Source organism: Mobula hypostoma, chromosome 2, assembly GCF_963921235.1.
Source record: "Mobula hypostoma chromosome 2, sMobHyp1.1, whole genome shotgun sequence".
NCBI lineage: Eukaryota > Metazoa > Chordata > Chondrichthyes > Myliobatiformes > Myliobatidae > Mobula > Mobula hypostoma.
Window position 1 is genome coordinate 192,249,599 of NC_086098.1, and position 22,457 is coordinate 192,272,055.

Below are 22,457 nucleotides of genomic sequence, written 5' to 3' on the forward strand. Positions count from 1 at the left end.
AAAATCCAAAAAAAAAAGCTCCATGCGGGTAACTTTAAATGCAGAAGCCAGGAGAATTGGAAACCAAGCTAACAGCAGGGGTTTTGTTGTAAGCTCCGGAGGTGCGCTACGCAGGATACCCCGCGCTCCACTCCCAAACCGCGCAGGCGCACGCCGCCGCATTCCTAAATGGGACATCTGGCCGTGACATCATTGATTGGCTGTCACCCGAGAAACTTTTGTCCCTGTGTCCAATCAGGTCACCGGGTGAGAAGAGGAAGAGGAAAGGGGGTTGGACCAAGAATAGAGACCCCTCTGGAGGCGCATTTACAACACTACACCATCACCTAGAACGGCTGAACCGGACCTTACCCAGCCCCAGCCTCCCAGCAAGTGATTTCCAAATTCAGCCCATCCAACCTGCAACAAGCTGCTCTTCCACAATTAGATCCACCGCCTATACCGCACTGACCGTGCCTGGCCATTAGGTTTATTGATCCGGACTATCTATGTAAGCTTCTGTTGCATTATTTTTGGGGGGAGGGGGTAGTGTGAAGAGATCCTCTGCAGAAAGGTACCGAAGTGCTCCCAAACTGACTGAGCTCTTTTCTCTCTCTTTCCTGTTAAAGGGGAATTTTTACGGAGATGTAAAGATTTTGCCCCCTCCTTTCTTCATGGCGAACAAAGCGATCGATTGGGAGAGCGGCGGAGATCGCGACATGTACGGTCACTTTCAGGACTGGTGTCTGAGGACCTACGGGGATTCGGGCAAAACAAAGACGGTCACTCGGAGAAAATACGACCGGATTGTGCAGCTCCTGAGCGGAGTGGAGCTCAGCTCAGTTGATAATGCAAAATTCAAATTTTGGGTGAAATCCAAGGGATTCCAGCTGGGGATGGGCGATCAGAAAAAGGGTGCTGCCGGAAAACCAGCGGTGTACGTACCAGTAAAAACAACGGTTAGTCTCCAGAGTGGGAACATTTATTTACTTATCTGATCAATAAATGTTTTGTCTGTGTGTCTTGAAACAGTTACTGTGCTATGTGCTGGTTTGGGAGGCTTCTAGCTGGCACGTAGTTTTGTGTATGGCTGCTTGATTTCGGAACACCTGGTTACCCTTCTGTACATAAAATTAGGTAATGAATGCTCGCTGCAAATACCAGAGTCCTGCATTTGAACTTCGTTCGGCTCCAATCCCCAAATCATTGTTAGATATTCAAGCCACTTCATAGAGTCGCAGATGCAGGTCGTCCAGATAAGGATGAAATCCACAGTCATTCAACTGCAAAATGCTATTGCAAGTTTACACGAGTTTACAAATCGGCCGGTGTGGAACATTAATAGGAAAGGTGAACTTCACGATTCACTTACATCCTATGTTTAAAGAGTGGGAATTTTGCCCACGCAATGTATAAATATAACGGAATCCCAGAGCACATTTGCCATAGGTGGATGTTCCGGAATACCATTCTGCAGCGATGGGCTGTCGTGATGCCCCCTGGTACACATCAACTGTTTCCTGCTCCCTCTACCCATCAGTCTCTGTTTTTCTTCCTCCTAGTTTATTTTTCTAACGGTCTTTTTTTTAAAAAAAAATGTGCGTACGTTTCTATCACCATCACCAGTCTCTTCTCCCATATTTACCCCATCGTTGTGTTTATCCAGTGCCATCTTAAACGATGTGGGTTTTTATTTGGCCAGTCGCCACCACGTCTGACACTCATGCCAGTTGTATCTTCCGTTTTCTTGTACGAATATAGGATGCTTTCATTTTGATTTTTAAATTAATTCCAGAGAAGGATTATTAAAAGTAAACCTTATGGATTTAAAAATGCGACGTATAAGAAAAGTGACATTTACTGCCCTGCCTGATTATTAGTTTCCCTTCCCTTTGGTCGTTTCGCCTTGTTGTCTCCATCCCGACCCTACCCCCTCCCATTTGCTCAGTGCTTCTCACTGACTACTGTAGTCACTAATTAGCTTGCATTAGCACTCCCCTGACCAGGTAAATTGCACTTGGATGAGCAGTGCCAAGCACCACGCTCTCTGGTTCATTATAATTAGCTAAATGAGCCAGTCCTGGCGGAGGAGAGCAGCGGAAACCACAAGTGGAAAACAGAAAGGCGCCTGGGACGAAATCGGATTAATAAGGGAAATTGGGAACCTGTTTTACTGGAATTTTCTTTTGTGTGTATGTGGAGAGAACGCTGGCACATAATGGATTTATGCGATGTAGATTATTTAGCGCTAACCTTTTTGGTTTTTCCAAGAGCAATAAGGAAAGAGGTCAAATTTAGATAAGTGTGGAAGTCAGGCTGTGATACATTGGGTGTACTTCGTCGCCAGGCAACAAGCTCTGCGTCCCAGCTCCTAATTCTGTGCTGGAGGACGAGTGCGTATTGTCAGTGCTCAGCGCTTTTTCTACTGAAGACTCTTAGTTAATTTTCACTTCCTTCCAAATATTAACGCTAGCCATTTATACATAATTTTAAATATTAACAGTAAAGTTGAATTGTGCATAAAATATCGTTGTCATATTTTACAAGATCTTTAGATTAATGCACTGATTTCACTTTGGTTGATCGCTGTCAGATAAATTTTGGGAACCTTTGTTCATTAAATAGATTAATAATCTCAATACTTGAAAACTTGTCACAAATGTTTTCGCGTTGGCAGGTTTATTGCATTGAATTCTATTTTGAGGCAAAATTGAGTCGCAGGGGACGGCACTGGAATGGTGTTCTCTCAATTGGACGGATGTTTTTTTTGGGGGGGGGGTGTTGCTAGAATATTTTCCTGATGGGAGAGGGGAGTGGTAACACAAACCCACACTACTCGGGTATCTGATCTGATCTGACAGGTATCTAGCTGTTTTACATTACTGTACCGTTAGTGTCCGATTAAGTTTTGTTGTAAATATAGAACAGGAATGATTTACAATTATTGAATGTTACGAACTTGTATTAGCTGCTAAATTGACTAGTTTGTTTTGGTGAGCCTAGTGATTTCGTTGTTTGATTATGACTGTCAGTTTATACTGACTACATTGTTAATTTCTTTGTGAGACTGGGCGAGCTGAATCTTATCGCCAATTAAAGTCCGGTTACCAGCAGCCAATAAATTGGTGATCCAAGTTATTCAGAAATAGAACTCTCCAATTTCATTCGCTTGAAATTTGAAAACACGTGGCCCTAATCAGGCCACGTCCACACCAACTAGTTCATTTTAAGTGATCGTTGTACATTTATTGTTTAAATGCAATTGGTTTGTTTATTATTTTGTAACAATATGAAATTAAGTAAAATTGTATCTGTAACCTAACCTTGTTTTAGGCGTCCCCTTTCATTGACCGTAATCTTTACTAAATGCCCAGTTCAGTTTAAATTGAAGAAGCACATTGCTATGAATCGTGGTATTTAGAAATGTAATTGTTTCAATATAAGAGGCCAGATTGCGTACAATATACAGACCAATACAGAGTGTTGGCAGAATTCTGAGTGCCTACATATTGTAAATTGCGTTCTTACACCGTTAAATACCTGACCGATCATATTTTAAATGCATTTATGAAACCATAACTCTGAGCCGTCCCTTACACAGCTTCAGAGCACATGCTGTGGGATTAGAGCTCGCCTACCAGGATCCTACTTCTCATCTAGACACTGGCGTTACCATAGTGACACTCATTACCTGTCTCCCTACCAGAGTGGACCCAGGCACTCAGCTCCATTCGCCTTTTCAGTTATTAACTTTAATGGGAGCCCTCCCCACCCAGCACGGTCATGGCTTTTCCCAACGCTCTGTTTTACAGCTGTGCTCAGGACAGAGGCCCGACATGAGGCTAATTAAACAAATACGGAGGAGATACAACCACCTTAATCTCCCGGTGGTGCACAATTGGTTGCTCACAACTACTTGGAGGCCGCGAGAGATTTCATTTCTCTGCTATACTCCCCAACCTTACCTCCTCCTATATATATATATATATAATATAAACATTCTGTTAAAAAAAAAACTGAGTGACAGCACAGGCAGGAAAAAAAGCCCAAACCAACATTGGTATATTTATAACCGGACTTCCCCGCCTAGAGTGAACCGCGTTGTTTTTTTTTGCCTAATAGATGGTATGGAATAAACAGAAGACACAACTTCCATCTGACACTGCGGTTCCTCCCCACCAGCTTGCTGTGAAATTGAATTTGCCAGTTTAATATTTGCAGACAGGACCCGGTCTTAATTTCTTTTAAAATCAACACAACAGATCATCGTAGCACAGGAAACATTTTTTTTTAAAAAGTACCCAGAAAAATGTGTTACGAAATAGGGCGATATTTCGGGTCTGAGACCCTTTCTGTTGCGCTTTTCTTGAGTTGTTCTGTCTGCACAGATGATCAGGCACGTACAGAGGGGAATTAAATGTGTTGACTAAGAAACTAAGTTTTTTGATCGCTAAGATTTAAATAATAAAGAATTTGAAGAAAGAGGAAGGAGTTTCGGCCCATTAAATCCTGTCATTATTGTCCTTAAATATCTTGCAAACTCTTAGTATTTTTACACCCATGCCCTGTAAAGTTCATTCTTAATACATTAACTCTGTCTTCAGCAAGATAAATATTGAACGCTGGAGAAACCCACTATTTAGAATAGCATTATAAAATATGCGTTCAGAATGTCAGCGAGCGCAGGCCAGTCTTCTGTCACTGATTTAGCAGGCAAGTTAATTCATTCAGTTAGGACTATTAAAACATTGAAGAAAACTTGTCATGGAATCGCTGTCAGCATCTGAACTTTAGTGCCAGTGGGAATGTTCATCTGAAAAACGTAGGGAGTGGTAATTGTATAAATTTAACATTGAGCCTGGAAAGTGATGAAGCACCTAGATAGGCACGTGGATGAACGAAAATGGAGGGAAGGGTTGGATTGATTTTAGAAGAAGATGGGCTGAAGGGCCTGCACTGTGTTGGGCTGGACTGTTCTGTGTTCTACAGGAAAGATGAAATGCCTTTTCCTGACTTTTAATGGAACATTACATGAGGCTGAGGACAAAGGTGAAGGGACTGGAACAATGAAGTGGCAAGTAAATGGAAGCTGAAGGTCTTGCTTGCAGATTGAATGGAAATGCTCAGTAAAGTAGTCTCAATCTATTTAATAATCTCTCCAAAGCAGCAGAGAGTCTAAATTAACAGGAAATATCAAAGACTGAATGCTAAGTTGAAAGAAGTGCAAGTAGCTTGTATGATGTTGCGGAAAGTGTTTGTGGATCGAAGCTGCTGCAAAGTGAGGACGTGAAAAGATAGTTATTGAATCTGCTGTGCTTGCATGGAAATGTATTAAGGGAAGTTTGGGTGGATGGAAACAGGTTTGGTATTGGGTGATGGAAGTGTAAAGTGGAGCAGTGCAGAGGTAATGGCCCTTTGGAAGGTGGGTGAGGGTGTGAACTGTAGTGGCCCTGCTTCGGAGTTGGCAGACGTAGTAAAATATAGTTCATTGAAAAGTGAGAACAAAGAAACACTAATATTTGTCAGCAGTGCACGAGAAGAAGTTTGAGAAAAGGTAATGATTTGGTTGTATTTATCACATTCGCTAACACTTAAGCTGCGGAAAAAGAAAATTGGTAGTACTGGTATGGAAAATATCAGAATAGATGATGAAAGCCAGGAAAATTGGGAGAATAGAATAAAGTCATTGCATAGTGTTGAGCAGCAAAGAGTATTCAAAGCAAGCTACAGGATTAATGGCTAAATTATTTTTGTTGGACATTTCCCTATATTGAAACTTGCTCATTTTCAGTTAGATTTTGCAGGTTCTGATGCTGCCTATGAAGCCAATGTGAAAACCATAGATTCAGATTCATTTATTTATAACACGTATATTGAAGCATACAGTGTAATGTGTTGTTTGCGTTAACAACCTGGTGATGTGATGGGGACACGTGTGGGCGGACATTCCAGTGCCAACAATGCTTGGCATAACAACACACCAGGCAACATAACAACAACAGCAAATCAAGCCCCAGTCCTCCCTCGGACAGCTTCCAGCAGACTCGTGGATTCACAGATGGTGGGCTTTGACTCCCCCAATAGACTTGCAGAGAATCACAGAACTCCAGTTCACCTATGACCCCAGGACTCATTGATGACAACAAAGGCAGACACTAAGCCTTGAACTCTAGACTTGCCAATGACTGAACCCCAAACTCCAATCTCACTGACTCACATACCTTTGTGCTTCCTGCCCGCATGGAAATCTGATTCCAGAATCCACCAACACCTCATTGACTGAAGGGGTGGGGGCACCAGCCCTTGTTAAAGTTGAATCTGAATTAAACTCGAGAGGCCAGCTTCTTATGGTTACAACAGTTTATTGCGCATCCTCCTGCAGGAGTTTGACACCCAGTTGTCAAAGGGAAGGCATGTAAGTACTGTAAGTATCATCCGACAAGTGGACCCACTTAGTCAGGTTACAGCCATATATTTATACATAGTAAGCCCCATTCATTACTGTTGCAGATGTTATTAGAACTGGTACTCCCACCAAGTCTGTTGGTGCAAAAGTTAGTTACAAATAAGAGGGTTCACTAAATCAAGGTTTTAATTACAGATGGATGTACTGTCCAGCCCTTATCAGTTATTCCCTTTACAAGGCCCTGACTTAATTACAGACGGATGTTCATTCCTGTCCTTATCGGCGAGACCTCCTCTCCTTACTCAAACAAGGGTACTATGTATGATGTTATCAACTCTCAATGTGTCTCTCTGCAAACCAAGGAAGAACCAGTATAAGCTGTTTTTTTTTGGCTAACTGCTGAGGACAGAGTTTTCTTCAGTTCAAGAATTCCTATTCAGTCCCAATTATTCTTTTAGCCAGAGGTTGTACAGGTTCAAAATGATTTTTTATATATCCTCAATTCCTCACTCTTGTCCTCCCTGGTCTCCCAGAACAATAGCTGACCACAGATATCCCACATCCACGTTACTGGCCTTAAAACACAGAGTGGAGGCCTAGACAATGACCTGACCTCTAATTCCCCATATCCCTCTCCTTAAATCATAACATGAGCTCTAATACCTTCAGTGTCTCCAAAAACATCATCATGAACCTAAAAACACAATTAAAGAAAAAGCAACTAAGTCTGAGCCACGGATACCATGGCTTGGAGCCATCTTGACTGGAAGGCAATGGAACATGTGGGGCAGGCAGTGACTAGTGTGATGAATAAATGGCTAATTTGTAAGATAGTCAACTCTTTCCACCATTTAGATACAGTATCTGTTGACCCCACTGCATAGCTTTGAGCTTTTCAACACTACACTAAATGTTCCTTCTACACTTAGAGTGGTCATGGGCCAGGAGTCAATGTGAATGTTACATTTCTTAGGGAGGCTCTGAACACATCATTGAATTGTTTTCTCTGGGTGTGTCTAGTGATGTTATGCAGCTGTTAACATCCTCCTCCATAGAAAGTTGGAAAAGATCAGACGAGGAAATTGACCATGTGATGGCAAGGCTTTAGCTGGAGGATCAAGGGGTGCAAATTTGAAGGAAAAATAGGAAGAAACAACAATCTGTTCCAAAATAGTGTCAGTAAACAAAAAAGTGGGGATCGAATAAGTTCAAAATAATTACGGGGAGAAGACAAGAGAATGGAGTTGAAAGGGATAATTAAACAGCCATAATGGAATTATGGAGCAAACTCGATGGGCTGAATGCCCTCATTCTGCTCCTGTGTCTTATGGACTAGAACTAGAATGTACCTTGTTTTACACAAGTTGGCTGGTTTGGAAAAGATCTATATGGACTGTTTCTGCTATGGACCTGTTTCTGCATTAGGCAAACTGAAGTGGGCCAAGGTTGTCTCAGTGGCTAAATTTGATGTGCCACCACCAGCCTCTTAAAGCACTTCATAATGATGGATGTTAGACCTACTGAGTGTGAGTCATTAAGGCACATTACCTTCCCTTCTTTGGCACCAGGATGATAGTGATCTCCTCAAAGCAATTGGGAATCTCAGATGGGAGTAGAGAGAAGTTAAAGATGTAATTATTTCCGCCAGATAATCCACACAGGTTTCGAGGACATTGCCAGCATATCCATCCAGGCTAGTTGTTTCCCACGGTTGCACTCTCAGGAAGGCCAATCCAATGTCTGCAATGATAAACGTGGGTATAGGGGCATCGAAGGCAGGTGATCTCATTTCATTGACCTTCTGTTCCAGATATGCATAGAACACATATGGTTCATCAGGAAAGGATGCTTTGTAGCTAGTGACACTTTGCAACTTCACATTGTAGCCCATTATAGCATACAAATCTTGTCACAATTGACAAGTGTTTGTGTGGTTATATTTTGTAATAAATAAAGAGGATGGGACTCTTGTAACTTCCCTTTTAAGAAAGGGCTGGTTTGGTGGATCTTTAATGTTATTGAAGGTGTGAAAAGATTGGAATAGAAAAGATGTTCCTATTTGCAGCGAAAACCAGATTTGGAAATGTTGCCAATAACTCTAACAAGTTGTTCAGCAGAATTTTTTAAAATCCAGGTGATTTGAATATGAAATTCTTATTATCGTGATCAATTGAGTTGGCGTGGTGTAGATATATTTAAGAAGATGTTAGACACATAGTAAGGGAAGAAGGCATAGAAGGATATGTTGATAAGGTTAAACAAAGTGAGATGAGAGAAAGTTCATGTGGAACACAAGACTTGCCAAAGACCTGTTGGGCCGACAGAGTTGTTTCTAAGTTGTGGATAGAATGTATAATCTAATTTCTGCTTTCATTGTGATTGCTCTGCAAACTTAAGGAATTTCAATGATATTTTGACTGTGATATGTAAAACTTCATGCATGTTTAAGCACACACTTTTAGAACTTTCCTTCACATGGATGGAATGGTGTCAATAAGAGTACTGCCTTCTGTATGGCTGTTCGCAAAAACAGCCTCAAATGTCACCTCATTCAATTGATATTTTAATCGTATTTTAGGTGTTTTAAATTATCCAAACTAAATGCCATTCATAGCTTTTATTCAGTATTTACCAACTTAACTTGTGTTTGCAGCCAAAATCAATGCTAACGATATTTTCTGGCTATTAAATTTTCTCATTTAAAACTGCTAGCTGGTACAACATGGGCTCATTCAGTCACTATTTAAAGAGTAATTACTTAGGCAGAAGTGCATCCTTAGAGAAGGTGAGAAGCATCAGCATTTCCCTAGTGAGGAAAGGAGAGTCACCAATAGGGACAATCTATCTCAGTCTAGTGAAAGTATGAACAGAGAATCAAAAGGTTTGAAAGGGAGATACCTACTATCAGTTCCATGCATGCTTATTGGTGAGAAATGGTGTGAAGGAGAGGTGGAATAGAATGAAGTATGAAGAGGACTCTCACTCTCTCTCATTTTTATTTCACTTTCATTCATGAGATGACCATCACTGACTACCCATTTTCTAAATCTCCTTGAAAAGGATGTGCTGACATGCAGCCATAGCTTTCATATCAGTTTTGTAAAAAATACAAACGGGTGGCTTGTTTGATCTTTATAGATGATGGTCGAGTGTCAACCTCTCGCTGTGGATCAGAAAGCACATTTCAGATTTCCTCTTGAGTAAAGCAGTTAAGTTTTACAACAGTTTGGCAGCTCCATTATTGATACCAGACTTTTGCCCATATTTATCATATTTAAATTTGCCACCTGTATCATGGGATTTATCCTTGGATCTCTGAACCTTTAGCCCAAATCTGCCGATGAACTCTTCAATAATATTACTGTTGTCACAAATGTATAAAATATATTCTCTGGTAAAGAAGTGCTAAAATGGTCAATTATCTTTCATCTCATTGTCAAGTATTTAAAAATGGATTTGGATTAATAGATTATCTGACAGTTCAAAACTCTTAGGTTGTATCAAATAGCTGATATTTGGCAATGTATACAAAATATCATAGTTGAAGATCCAGGCAGAGTTAAAGCCTGCAAAACTCTTACTTGTAGGTAAGACCACTGCTGCTAACTATAGAATGAATGAAGGACCAGAAAAGAAGATGAGGCAGATTTTTACTCTTTAAATAACAGTGAACTTAATAGTCAGACCAATGTATATATGTAAATTATCTAGTGATCTGCAACAAGGAGAATACTGGACAAGTTGCTTTACTTGATGCTTTGTAAAAATGGCAGTTTGCCCTTATTCTTTCTGGAGTTACAAGAAATTGCTACATTTACACATTAATTGCTAGTTATAACTGCTGCAGGCAGTTAGAACTAATACTTAACAGCATGTCATTTTTAAATGAAAATAATATATTCTTATAATATTCCTCAATCTGTCTGGCCCTGCAAGGGAACAATTGAAACAAATGTCACATTCCTACAGGTTGGTAAACTGCTCAAAATTTTTTCCATTTTTTCTCTTCATTTTCTATCTTTCTTCACTCTATTTGGAAAAAGTAATTAGGATGACAAAAAGACTAGAAAATATATCAGAACTTCATGGTTCAAAGCTCCATTTATTATCAAAATATACAACTCTGAAATTCTTCAGTTCTCTGGGTAGCCATGAAACTGAGGGAAAAAAAATAAAGGAAAGACAGCACGATCATCAACCCCCAGATCCCACCTGCCTGCAAAAAATCTAAACAAAAAATGGAACCAACATCATCGCCTTTCCGCACAAAAACTGAGCCAAATGGATCAGACACATCGACCCCCAAATCTCCCTCGCCCCACAAAAAACTAACAAACCAGGTCAGACACACCGACCCTCAAATCCTCTACTCAAACAAAAGAAAGATCAAAACAAGTCGGGCACATCAACCCTCAAATCTCACTCCCCCCACAAAAAAAATCAAGATAAAACACAATATAAAAACTGTAAGACTGAAAAATAGTGTCTCTACTCCAAAGTCTAAATCCAGAACGCAGAAAAAACATGGACAATACTCTCTGGGCCAGAGCACTGCAGCCGGCTCTCCCCTCTCCGGTAAAGAGCAACTGACCGAAAGGCAGGCAGCTGGCGCGCACTTGCTTTAATGCCTCCATCTCCCTTGTTGCTTTAATCGACGAACCATTAGAGGCAAATATTGTCTTGTGCCCTGTCCTGCAGCTTGCCCGTTATAAGGTTCATGCCTGCTGCCTCCTGGAATCCTCTCAGAGACTGCAGAGCGTTGGACACCCAGACGGTCTCCAAACTTCCGCACTCGCCTTGATGTTTCAATCATCCTCTTCACTTTAATCGGGACTTTAATTGTCTCACTATTAAAGCCATTCCATTGGCAAATATAATAGACAGCAAAACTAACAAAATTTAAGAAGCACTTAGAGGCCAATTCCATTGATACGGCTGCATAAATGTATCCTAATTACTGCTGTAAAGCTCAGAATCAGAATTAGAATATAAACCAAGCTCTAAATATAAACCAAGAAATGGTCACCAGAGATGACAAATTCATATCAAATTATAGCATCACAGCATTTTAAAAAATATATGTATTCAATGCTACAGTAATTCTTTTCAGCTTACAATGTATTAATGCAACAATTACCTGTACCTTACCATTGTAGTCAATTGATTGTCCAGAATTGATGTATTCAATTGAACAGAATTTAAAACTCAACACAAATTAATGTTTTTGTGTCAGTAATAACACCATCCCTCATACCTATTCATATGAATGTTGAATACTACAGGTGTTGTTTAGAAGTATTTTCCACCAAATTTATTTCAATGTAGCAACTGAAAATTTTCCTTTTTCTTTGCCAACTCTTTGTCAGTTCTAGCATTAACTTATGATTAAATGTGTTGTACAGGCAAAAATAAGGCTGTTCAAAATTAAGGAGAATGATTTTGTTCTTAACAAGCTTTCCTTTGTTGATTTAAACCATAAGACAGGGCTCACAGACCTTTTGCATAATCATATTGGTCCACAGCATAAAAAAGGTTGGGAACCCCTGCCATAAGACATGGAGCTTAATCAAGCCATTCAGCCCACTTGGCCTAGTGGATTAAAGATCTTCAGTTTCTAAGGTTGTGTGTCCAATTTTGTTGAATGACAATGCAGTAAAACATCTTGAATATTACCTACCGGGCATTATTTGATTGAAAAGATTGAAGTGCTTAATTAAGGAATTTCATCATGTGGCTCTACCAGGAGGTATTTTATAAGCTACCTTATATAAGTTTATCATCTACACAAATACATTATGTTCTCTTCATGAATTAGCATATGATGGAAATACATGGATTGCCTAAACAATGATGTGAGATCGTAACGCAAACACGAGGAATTCTGCAGATGCTGGAAATTTGTGTTCACCAGCAACTTTCATGTGTATTTCTTGAATTGCGTTCACCAGCAACTTTTTTGTGAGATCTTAATCTTGTTTCTTAGCCAATTAGAGTCAATTCAACTTCATGAACAGTACAACCAGGCGATACTTTAAATTACAACAAGAGTGCTCTATACTTAAAAAAACAGCTTTGCTATTTGCAGCATTGTATTAAATACTGTAGCAATCAATTTGTAACATGCTTCATAGCTAGAGGCAAAATGGCCCACTGTGACTCCCATCGTTTGGTTGTGAGCTCCCAAACTGAATTATCTGAGTTATATAGAATGGTTCAAGAATAAAAGATGAGGCTCCACCACAGTGGGGGCTCCTGATGTTCTGGTTAGAGTAAGCACTTCCTTGCTACCTATTCCTTCCAAGACTCATTGTTGATTTAAGTCATGTTGGTGTCTTGTTATACAGTAAATCTGTCCAGGAGCATAATAGGTTTATGTATGTCTTGATATGGTATTTATTAAAATTAGTGTTGGGAAAGTATTGCAAGATAAATATATAAAATATATATTACCAAACAAATATTTTTGCACCTGCCTGCAAATATGAGGCTGGGGATTAAAGGGATTATATGCATGAATGGATTGACAAATCCAGTTAGTTAGTTTGGTTAGTTTGTGATTAACTATTGTCTAGAAGATTTTGCCAGTTACAAAAGCAATAGAGTTAAGAATTTCAGTTTTTGGCACAGACAGCTAAGAAGCATCTGTACCTATTGAAACCAAAAGTTATTTTGCACTTTTATTGGTACATACAGAACCTTAATTTAATATCTGATCAAATCAGTGGGGAGATTAGCCATCACTACCTTCACAGCGCAATCTTATTTCAATACTATTTGTAAATGAGCTTCTGTCATTCAAGGATATCCAAAATGTTCACACCTGCCCACTTACATAGGGCCTTCTACAGTGGAAAGAGCAGGAAAATGTGGGCTTCTGCCCACCATTTTGGGAGTCAGAGGCACTCATCTCTAATTTAAAATCGCCAACATGAATGCACTTGTCCTGCAATTGGATTGGGCAGTGAGTGTAGAAGTAGATGATCAAAGAGCAAGTAAGTCAGGGATACCTAGAAATTTGCCATTGTATAAAAATGAAACTGATACCTGGTCTGTACTTTTTCGAAGTAATACTTTATTATTGAAAATCTGATGCTGAACTAGACAATCCAATGAAAAATATTTATGCTCTGTGATGGATCATTTTCAGATGTATTTATAAAACTAAAGGTTACCATTCATTGAATATCAAGTTTTGTTGTAATAAATGCTTCAAAATTATGTTTGGCCTTCTGCCTGATTATGTAGTTCAGTGAATATTTTATTCAGTTATAATACTGTTGGCACATGAGCATATAAAACTGTGCAATTTGCACCCAGATTGCTGAATACATTCACAGTGAGAGCTCTGCTCCAATCTCTTTTTTTCATTAAATATTCACTGTAAAATGCTGGAGCTATGCATGGTCCATGAAATGTGCTATAAAATCCATTTTGCACCTTGTTGTACATTTACAGTTTAAAAGAGTCTTTAATGTGGCTGTGCAAAAGCCAAATCCTGGACAGAAATATTGTTATCACCCCGTCAACAGAATTTGCTTATGTTCTTTGGAGTAGGGAAGAAGATGAGGAAAGTGATTTTACAATGAGTTGAAGGTGTGTGATACATATCAAGTGACAGAACTCCAATAAGTAGCAGCTGACAGGGAAATGAAAAAGAAAATACAGCTAGCAAAGGGAAGAGAATATCAGCATGTGGAAATGGGAGCACAGATGTCTTCAACAGGTATATAGTAAGTGGAGGGATGCAGATATCAAGGATTAAGAGCGATCTAAGCACAGAGACTGAAGACAAAATAAAGATTTTATATTTGTGTTTACTAAGCAAGAGGAACTTGGAAGAAAGGGAGGGCACAGAGATAATGTCAGGGTGAAAATTAATGAGATACTGGAGAGATTGGCTATGCGTAGCTGCAAGTTACCTGCTCCGATGAATTTTGGGTAGCTGCGGGGCATGGAAGGACATGCCATAATAAACCAATCCTCCCTAGATACACTGGACTTGCCAGAGGAACAGAAAATGTCAAATGTAACATAATTGCTTTTAAAAAAGTGTATATGGACAAGCCAAATAATTACAGAAAATTGCAGGCTTGTCAGTTTAGTCAGAGCTATGGAAACATTTTTAGAAAAAATATTCAAGGAAAACTTGGAGAAGTTTAAGTAGATAAAAGAGAGGTAGCATAACTTTTCTACAAACGTTTGTAAAAGCAATTCCTGTTTGACTAACCTAATGGAACTTGTAGATGGAAATGCAGTGGATTTCACGTTTATAGTACGTATTTGATGAAGTTCTACACAAAAGATCGGTTATCAAAATTGAAGCCCTTGGAATTGGAGGGTTGCCAAGAGCACATAGAGTAAATTTGGCTTTAAAAAAACAGCATGCAAATGCTGGTATCACTCCTTTTTTGATGCATATTAATGACTTAGACATGGATTTGTGGGGTAATGTTTTCAAATTTGTAGATGCCACAAAACTTTAATGTGTGAGGAAGCTAATGATAGACTGATAAGTGAGGCTTTGGGCCTACTTCGGGCCGTTTGGTTCGGAATGTATTGTTCACTTCGATTGTTTGCATGGTTTGTGTTTTCTTCTTTTCTTGCGCATTGGGTGTTGGTCTTTTACTTTTTATTTTCATTCTTAAATTGGGTTCTTTTGGGTTTCTCACTTTGTGGCAATCTGTAAGCAAACAAATCTCAAGATTGTATAATTTATACATTCATTGATAATAAATGTACCTTGAATCTTTGATAGACTGCAAGAAGACATAGACTGGATAAGAAATGGTGGATATATTTTAGTGCCAAGAAGTACTAAGTGATGCATTTTGGCCAAACAAATATAAAGGGACAATATGGAAGTATGGCACAACACTTAAGTGTTAAGTAATGGAGGATTTGGGTATAAGTGTGTCATAATCCTTGAAACTGGCAGTGTGTTTTCAAGGAATGATTAGTAACATATATGTTGACAAGATTTATAAATTGGAGAGGATAGAGAAAAAATTTACTGAAATAGCTTTGGAGATGAAGGATGAAGCTTTTAGACCCGCAATGCTGGGAGTGCCCTCCTTTGAGTAAAGGTTGAGAGAATACCAGAAAGATGAGTTTAGATGAGGTAAATAAAGGACAGTGGTCTCCATTAGCGAATGATTCAAAGATCTAAGACCACAAATTAAAAATTTTGGACAAAAGATACAGGAGGATGTGGGGAAAAACAGAGTAATTTTGGCCATGTATTCACTGCCTAAAATGATGGTGGAAACAGAATGAGTGTAGAGGAATGGGATCTGAAAAATTTATTGATGACATCACCATAATAGGTCAGATCTCAAATGATGAGATGGAGTACAGGAAGGAGACAGAGTCTTGTGGCATTGTGGCATGTATGTATCAATGATGCTGAGGTGGACATGGTTGAGAGCTTCAAGTTCCTAGGTATAAATTTCACATATAGCTTTGTCCTGGTGAAACCATGTAAACAACTTGGACCAGAAAATGCGCCAGTGTCTCAAGTTTCTTAGAAGGCTATGGAAATTCCCTATTGACCCTCACCAATTTTTATAGATGCACTAATAAAAAGCATTGTATCTGGAAATAAGTCAGAAAATGTGTAGCTCGGGTTGAATTGTTCTCTGATCTTGGCAGTCCATTTTCAGGTGCTTTGTCACCACACAAGTAGACATCATCAGTGCGCTGTTCACTTGTTGCATTGAATCTGGATTCATCACACCTTGGTATGGCAATTGCTCTGCCTTGGAGCACAAGAGATTGCTGAGAATTATGGGCACAGCCCAATCCCACACTAAACCATTTCTCTCACCAATGACTCTGTGTACACTTCCCTCTGTCTTGGGAAACCAGCCAACATAATCAAAGACCCTTCCTACCCTGATAATTTTTTCTTCTCCCAGCACGCCCTTCCATTGAGCAGAAGATGCAAAACACTGCAAACGCCAGGCTGAAGGACAGTTTCTATCCTGCTGTAATAAAACTTTTGAACGTACCTCATGTATAATAAAGATAACTCGTTATCTCTCAAATCTAAGCAACACACACAAAATGCTGAGAAACTCAGCAGGCCAGGCAGCATCTGTGGAAAAGAGTACAGTCGACATTTTGGGCTGAAACCCTTCAGCAGGACTGGAGGAAAAAAAAGCTGAGGAGTAGACTTAAAAGATGAGGGAAGGGGAGACAGAAACACAAGATGATAGGTGAAACCTGAAGGGGGAGGGGGCTGAAGTGAAGAGCTGGGATGTTGATTGCTGAAAGAAGCAGAAGGCCATGGAAGAAAGAAAAGGGAGAAGGAGTGCCAGAGGGTGGTGATGGGTGGGCAAGGAGATAAGCTGAGAGAAGGAAAAGGGGATGGAATGGTGAAGGGGGAGGGTGGTGGGCACTACTGGAAGTTTGAGAAATCGATGTTCATGCCATCAGGTTGGAGGCTACCCAAACAGAATACAAGGTGCTGTTCCTCCAACCTAAGCGTGGCCTCATCACGACAGTGGAGGAGGCCATGGACAGACATATCAGAATGGGAATGGGAAGTGGAATTAAAATGGGTGTAATCTACCTCCCTGTGGTCCTTGCACCTTATTTGTCTACCTCCACTGCACTTGCTGCATTCTGTTATTGCTTTTCCCTTTATACCGTTTGATGCACTTGTTTTGAAATTATCTGAATGGATGGATGCAAAATAAAATTTTTCACTGTATCTCAGTTTGTGATAATAATAAACTAATTTCCAATTACCAAGCATTATTTCTGGGGATTGCTCTTATAGGAGCTGGCATAGATTCAATGGACTGAATGGTTGTTTCTCTGAATTTGTTTCAGAATCAGACTTTGGCTTTCAGAAAAAAAAATGGTACCTTTGTGGTATAATTACCATTTCATTGCAGAACTCCAGTTTGAAACTGAGTGCAAATTCCAAGATTTATACTTTGCACTACCCCCCAGCAGTTCATATACAAGTCAAGGTTAGAAAGGCAAAACAATTTCAGCGCCAACTGATAAACCAACTAAGAAAAATCACAAGTATTGGTCATATGATATGAATGGTTAGGTTTAGAAGATTCTTATGTGAAATAAATTCTACTTTTGTGTTCCAAGTTTGTTCTTAGCTTCTTCAGTCTTAAATCCATCGCTATGATATTAACATGTGATTACACAACCCTCCCTGTATCAAGATTTAATTCTTGTATACATCAACTTATCAGCGTCTTCTTGAGTATTTCAGTATCTTCTTTATAATCAGTGCCTTGCATACTGTCTGTGAAAGAGCATACTGTTTGGATGGTTAAAAAGATTTACTAACAGAAATTTATAAATAATTTCATAACAGGGGAAAGTAGGTCAAAATTATACTAAAATTACATAAGCTGATAGAAACATAACTTTAGGAAACCAACATGTTAGTTGTTTTCAAATACACTTATGAATGATCTTGTAATTAAGGACATTAAATCTGTGAGTTGTTTCCTCCATTGTACATAAATTTAAATAGGCTAAAATGTTGGTTATTGCTCAATTAGTAACACAATCTAAACTCTGCGAGTCAGAATATTGTGGTTCAAAGATTGAGCTCGAAAGTTTTAGACTGAAATTCAATACAGTGCTGAAGGGATTATACACTATTTGGAGGTGGGAGGTAGTGTGTTTTGGAGAAGTTGTTAAACCAGAGATCTTTTTTATGGGAATAAAGGATCTTATTGTACTTCAAAGAGCAGATGAGTTATCCCTAATATCCTGGCCAACATTTATCCCTAATTAAATATTATTAAATCACCTTATCTAGTCACTGTGAGCATATTGGCTGCTTATTTACAACACTTAAATGTTTTCCTTGGCTTACAGTTTGATTGGACATTGGAACATCCCAAAAACAGTCACAAAGGAAAAGAAGCTTTCTCTTTATCAAATATCTTTGAGCTTATCAGTCACCAGAGTCTTATGAAATAACTGGATAATAACTGTCACTCTTTCCCATTTTACAACTTGAACACAATTGAACAGTTAATAGATATTTCTCTAGGCATTGAGGACGAGTTGTTTTTCTCTGGTTTTCTGGGTATTGATGATGCCAATGTAGATTCTGTAGACTCTATCACAGATTTTTGATGTGGACAGTGAGTGATTACACAGAAAGTGATGTAGTTTTCCCACCACTTTATACTAATGAAGGCATTTTTAATCATTCTGCTGGGTCTTTCTCTGTTTCACAGTCCAAGGATTGTGGAGTCTGTGAGGACATCGGATTTCTTTTCAAAGAAGCATTCAAAATATGCTGAGCATTATGAGCATAGAGACTCAGTACTGGGGATGTTGGCTTTGGAGGCGATGCTGATGTGAATATGCTTAGTAGAGCATAAGCTATAGGAGCAGAATTAGGCTGTTTGGCCAATGGAATCTGCTCCATCATTTCATCATGGCTGACCTATTCTCCTCTCAGCCCCAATCTCCTGCCTTCTCCCCATATTTCGTCATGCCCTGACCGATCTATCAACTTCTGCCTTAAATATACCCAATGACTTGTCTTCCAATGCCACCTGTGACAACAAATTCTACAGATTCACCATGCTCTTGCTAAAGAAATTCCTCCTCATCCCTGCCAATCGTTTTGGGGAATTTTGCCACGGTAGCATTGAAGGTAGTACTTCTGTCCTTCGAGGTACCTATTGTGAATAATCCTTGTAGAAGGATCACTCTTGTCTCCCCAACTATGCATCTAAGTTTTCAATCATTGTACATTCTTTTCATAGAAACATAGAAACATAGAAAATAGGTGCAGGAGTAGGCCATTCGGCCCTTCGAGCCTGCACCGCCATTTATTATGATCATGGCTGATCATCCAACTCAGAACCCCGCCTCAGCCTTCCCTCCATACCCCCTGATCCCCGTAGCCACAAGGGCCATATCTAACTCCCTCTTAAATATAGCCAATGAACTGGCCTCAACTGTTTCCTGTGGCAGAGAATTCCACAGATTCACCACTCTCTGTGTGAAGAAGTTTTTCCTAATCTCGGTCCTAAAAGGCTTCCCCTTTATCCTCAAACTGTAACCCCTTGTTCTGGACTTCCCCAACATCGGGAACAATCTTCCTGCATCTAGCCTGTCCAATCCCTTTAGGATTTTATACGTTTCAATCAGATCCCCCCTCAATCTCCTAAATTCCAACGAGTACAAGCCCAGTTCATCCAGTCTTTCTTCATATGAAAGTCCTGCCATCCCAGGAAGCAATCTGGTGAACCTTCTTTATACTCCCTCTATGGCAAGGATGTCTTTCCTCAGATTAGGGGACCAAAATGCACACAATACTCCAGGTGTGGTCTCACCAAGGCCTTGTACAACTGCAGTAGTACCTCCCTGCTCCTGTACTCGAATCCTCTTGCTATAAATGCCAGCATACCATTCGCCTTTTTCACCGCCTGCTGTACCTGCATGCCCACTTTCAATGACTGGTGTATAATGACACCCAGGTCTCGTTGCACCTCCCCTTTTCCTAATCGGCCACCATTCAGATAATAATCTGTTTTCCTATTTTTGCCACCAAAGTGGATAACTTCACATTTATCCACATTAAGTTGCATCTGCCATGGTCATAGATTGTACTGACACATTGGAGTAGAAGATGAATTTTAGCAAAGGTACAATTTAAAATGTTCTTCAGGATTACTGCTTTGATCAAGGAGATCCATACAGAATATAGACTGCAAACATTTAAAAGTTATGTTGCTTGAAATTTTAATAATCAATCTTACTATCTCAGTTAGTATAAATTTTGGTTGCATGCAATTTCAAAAACATTTGTATCACCAATGAATTAAAATGCTGGAAATGATTGGTAGGTCAAGCCACATCGGTGGAGAGGTATACATTTAATGTTTTGGGTTAATTATCTTTAGTTAAAACTGGGGAAAAGTTAGAGATTCCTCACTTGAGCCAAGTGCAGAAGCAGAGGTGAGGATGGCAAACATGATTAAGTAACAGGTGATACCGGGGGGAAAAGAATTAAAGCAAATGGTACCTCGATAGTACCTCTAAAGTAGTATGAAGTTTTGTACAGTCTGAAAAATGGAGGCAGTGGTAATAGTTTAAACTTAACACTGGGCCTGGAAAGTGGTGAAGTGCCCACGTAGGCACATGGATGGAAGAAAAATGGAGGCTATATGAGAGGAAAGGGTTAGGTTGACCTTAGAATAAGGTAAAGGATGACACAGCACTGTGGGCTAAAAGGCCTGCACTCAGCTATGCTGGTTCTATGTCCCAGGTATCTGCCTTTGCTTAGATTTGTCACCTTGTTATGAAAAGTCCATATTTTCTAGGGTTTTAATCATGGACCTTTATTGATGGGGATCGTGTTATATCAGGGAGTGTGCAGCTTGGTAGAGGATCTTTTGTCTTGAGGGTATTCAGCGTAAGACCTGTGCTTTTGCATATTCCAATCAATGAGCTTATGATGAGTTGGAGCACGGCCTCTGAACGTGCATGAACTCGAGTGCCATTCGAGGGCTGCAATTCAATGCCAGAGGTGAAAGTGGCTTTGTTTTTGGAGTAGGGATAATGCTGGTTAAACTGCTTTTGGTTTACCCTGTAGACCGCAAGGAGATTGTTGGACTTGGGTTCAATATAGGGGGAGGAGGACTGAAAAAAATTGCTTGGGCATGATGACACAATATTGCTTGATCCTCATCTCACAGGGATTGAGTCACTGGTGGAACCATTGGTTAAAATCATGACATGGATGTAGACATGTAGTGGATGTAAATTGGAAATAAAAATTAAAGGACACCTGGATTTGAGGAAAATTCTTTGATTCCCCTGGGTTGTAAGAGTCAAAGGATTTTGAAAAGTCCAAAAAATGCATACACAATGGTCATTCCTATTGCCTGTACTTTCCTTGGAGTTGTCATGCAATGAAAATCACATCCTTTGTGCTTCGTGCAGTTTGAGGAATAGTTCTTCAGCACTGTGTAAACACAGTCGTAGAAGACCCTTATTAAAATATATACCATTGAAACATGCAAAACTCTTGGAAAAAGTTGGCAAGAAAGTATATTTCCTCTTTCCAATGAGTCTGGAACCACAAGAATTTCAAAAAAAAAGTTAGCCATTTGGGACTGAGAGGAGGAAATATTTCTTCATCTAGAGGTTGGTAAGCTTTGGAGTTCTCCACCTGGGAAAACTATGGAGACTCTTGTCATTACGTTTATTCAAAACAGAGATCAATAGATTTGTAGACATCAAGGAAATCAAAAGATATGGAGATAGTACTGGAAAGAGTTGCTGAGACAGAAGATCTGCCATTATCCTAATGAATGGAAGAACAGGCTCAGAAGGCTAGATGGGATACTCCTGAATCAATTTGTTGTGTTTGTATATTAATACAAACTTTTGTGAGACTGATGTGGATTTTGTATTGATGATAAATTGAGAATAACTGTTAAAGAAGATACTGTGCCCTTTAGGGTGTCTAAGCACCTTTGTATGAATAAAGTTTTGAAATATATTTCACCTTAGGAAATGTTTAAGTCTAAAGTTTGTTAAAAATTTAAAAATCTTCCTCTGCCAAACACTGCAGCTTCTGTGACAAAGGGGAGACTGATAATGCTGATGAGGCTGGAATTAAACATTATATACACCCAGGAACAATTGTCATTAGTTTGTCTCCATCCCACTAACCTACACCCCCACCCCACTTTACCAACCATACCTACAGGTGTGAAAAATCCCAACAGGCATGCATAAATCTACATTGGATTTTCGTCTAAGAATTTGTTGTTGGACCAGGGTGGTGAGGTTGATGCCGGTTTAAATGACAAGCCACCCAAGCCATTGTAGCTGGACGACACTTTCTGTGAAGATAGGCACAAAGGAATATGAGTTAAAAGAGAGAATTCAAACAGATTGTGTTAATCTGATATGGATAAATTAAGTACAACTGCTTCAGCTTTACAGCAAGAGGCTGAATAGAGAGGAAGGGAAATCTAAATGGGACGATCACATGCAAAATGCTGGAGAAACTCAACAAGTCAAGCAACATCAATGGATAAGAATAAACAAATGAGATTTCAGG

General features: G+C 39.5%; 1 protein-coding gene across 3 annotated transcripts in view; it reads left to right on the plus strand.

The window, feature by feature from the left end:
- The first annotated feature begins 312 nt into the window (after positions 1-312).
- The window catches only part of nol4lb (nucleolar protein 4-like b), a 348,974-nt gene continuing 326,829 nt past the window's right edge, over positions 313-22,457 (plus strand). For all 3 annotated transcript variants that reach the window (XM_063041305.1, XM_063041306.1, XM_063041307.1), the window contains exons 1-2: positions 313-490; positions 609-938. In XM_063041305.1, the coding sequence (XP_062897375.1) occupies positions 654-938 (285 nt within the window). In that variant the 5' untranslated portion in view covers positions 313-490; positions 609-653. The remainder of the gene's footprint in view (positions 491-608; positions 939-22,457) is intronic.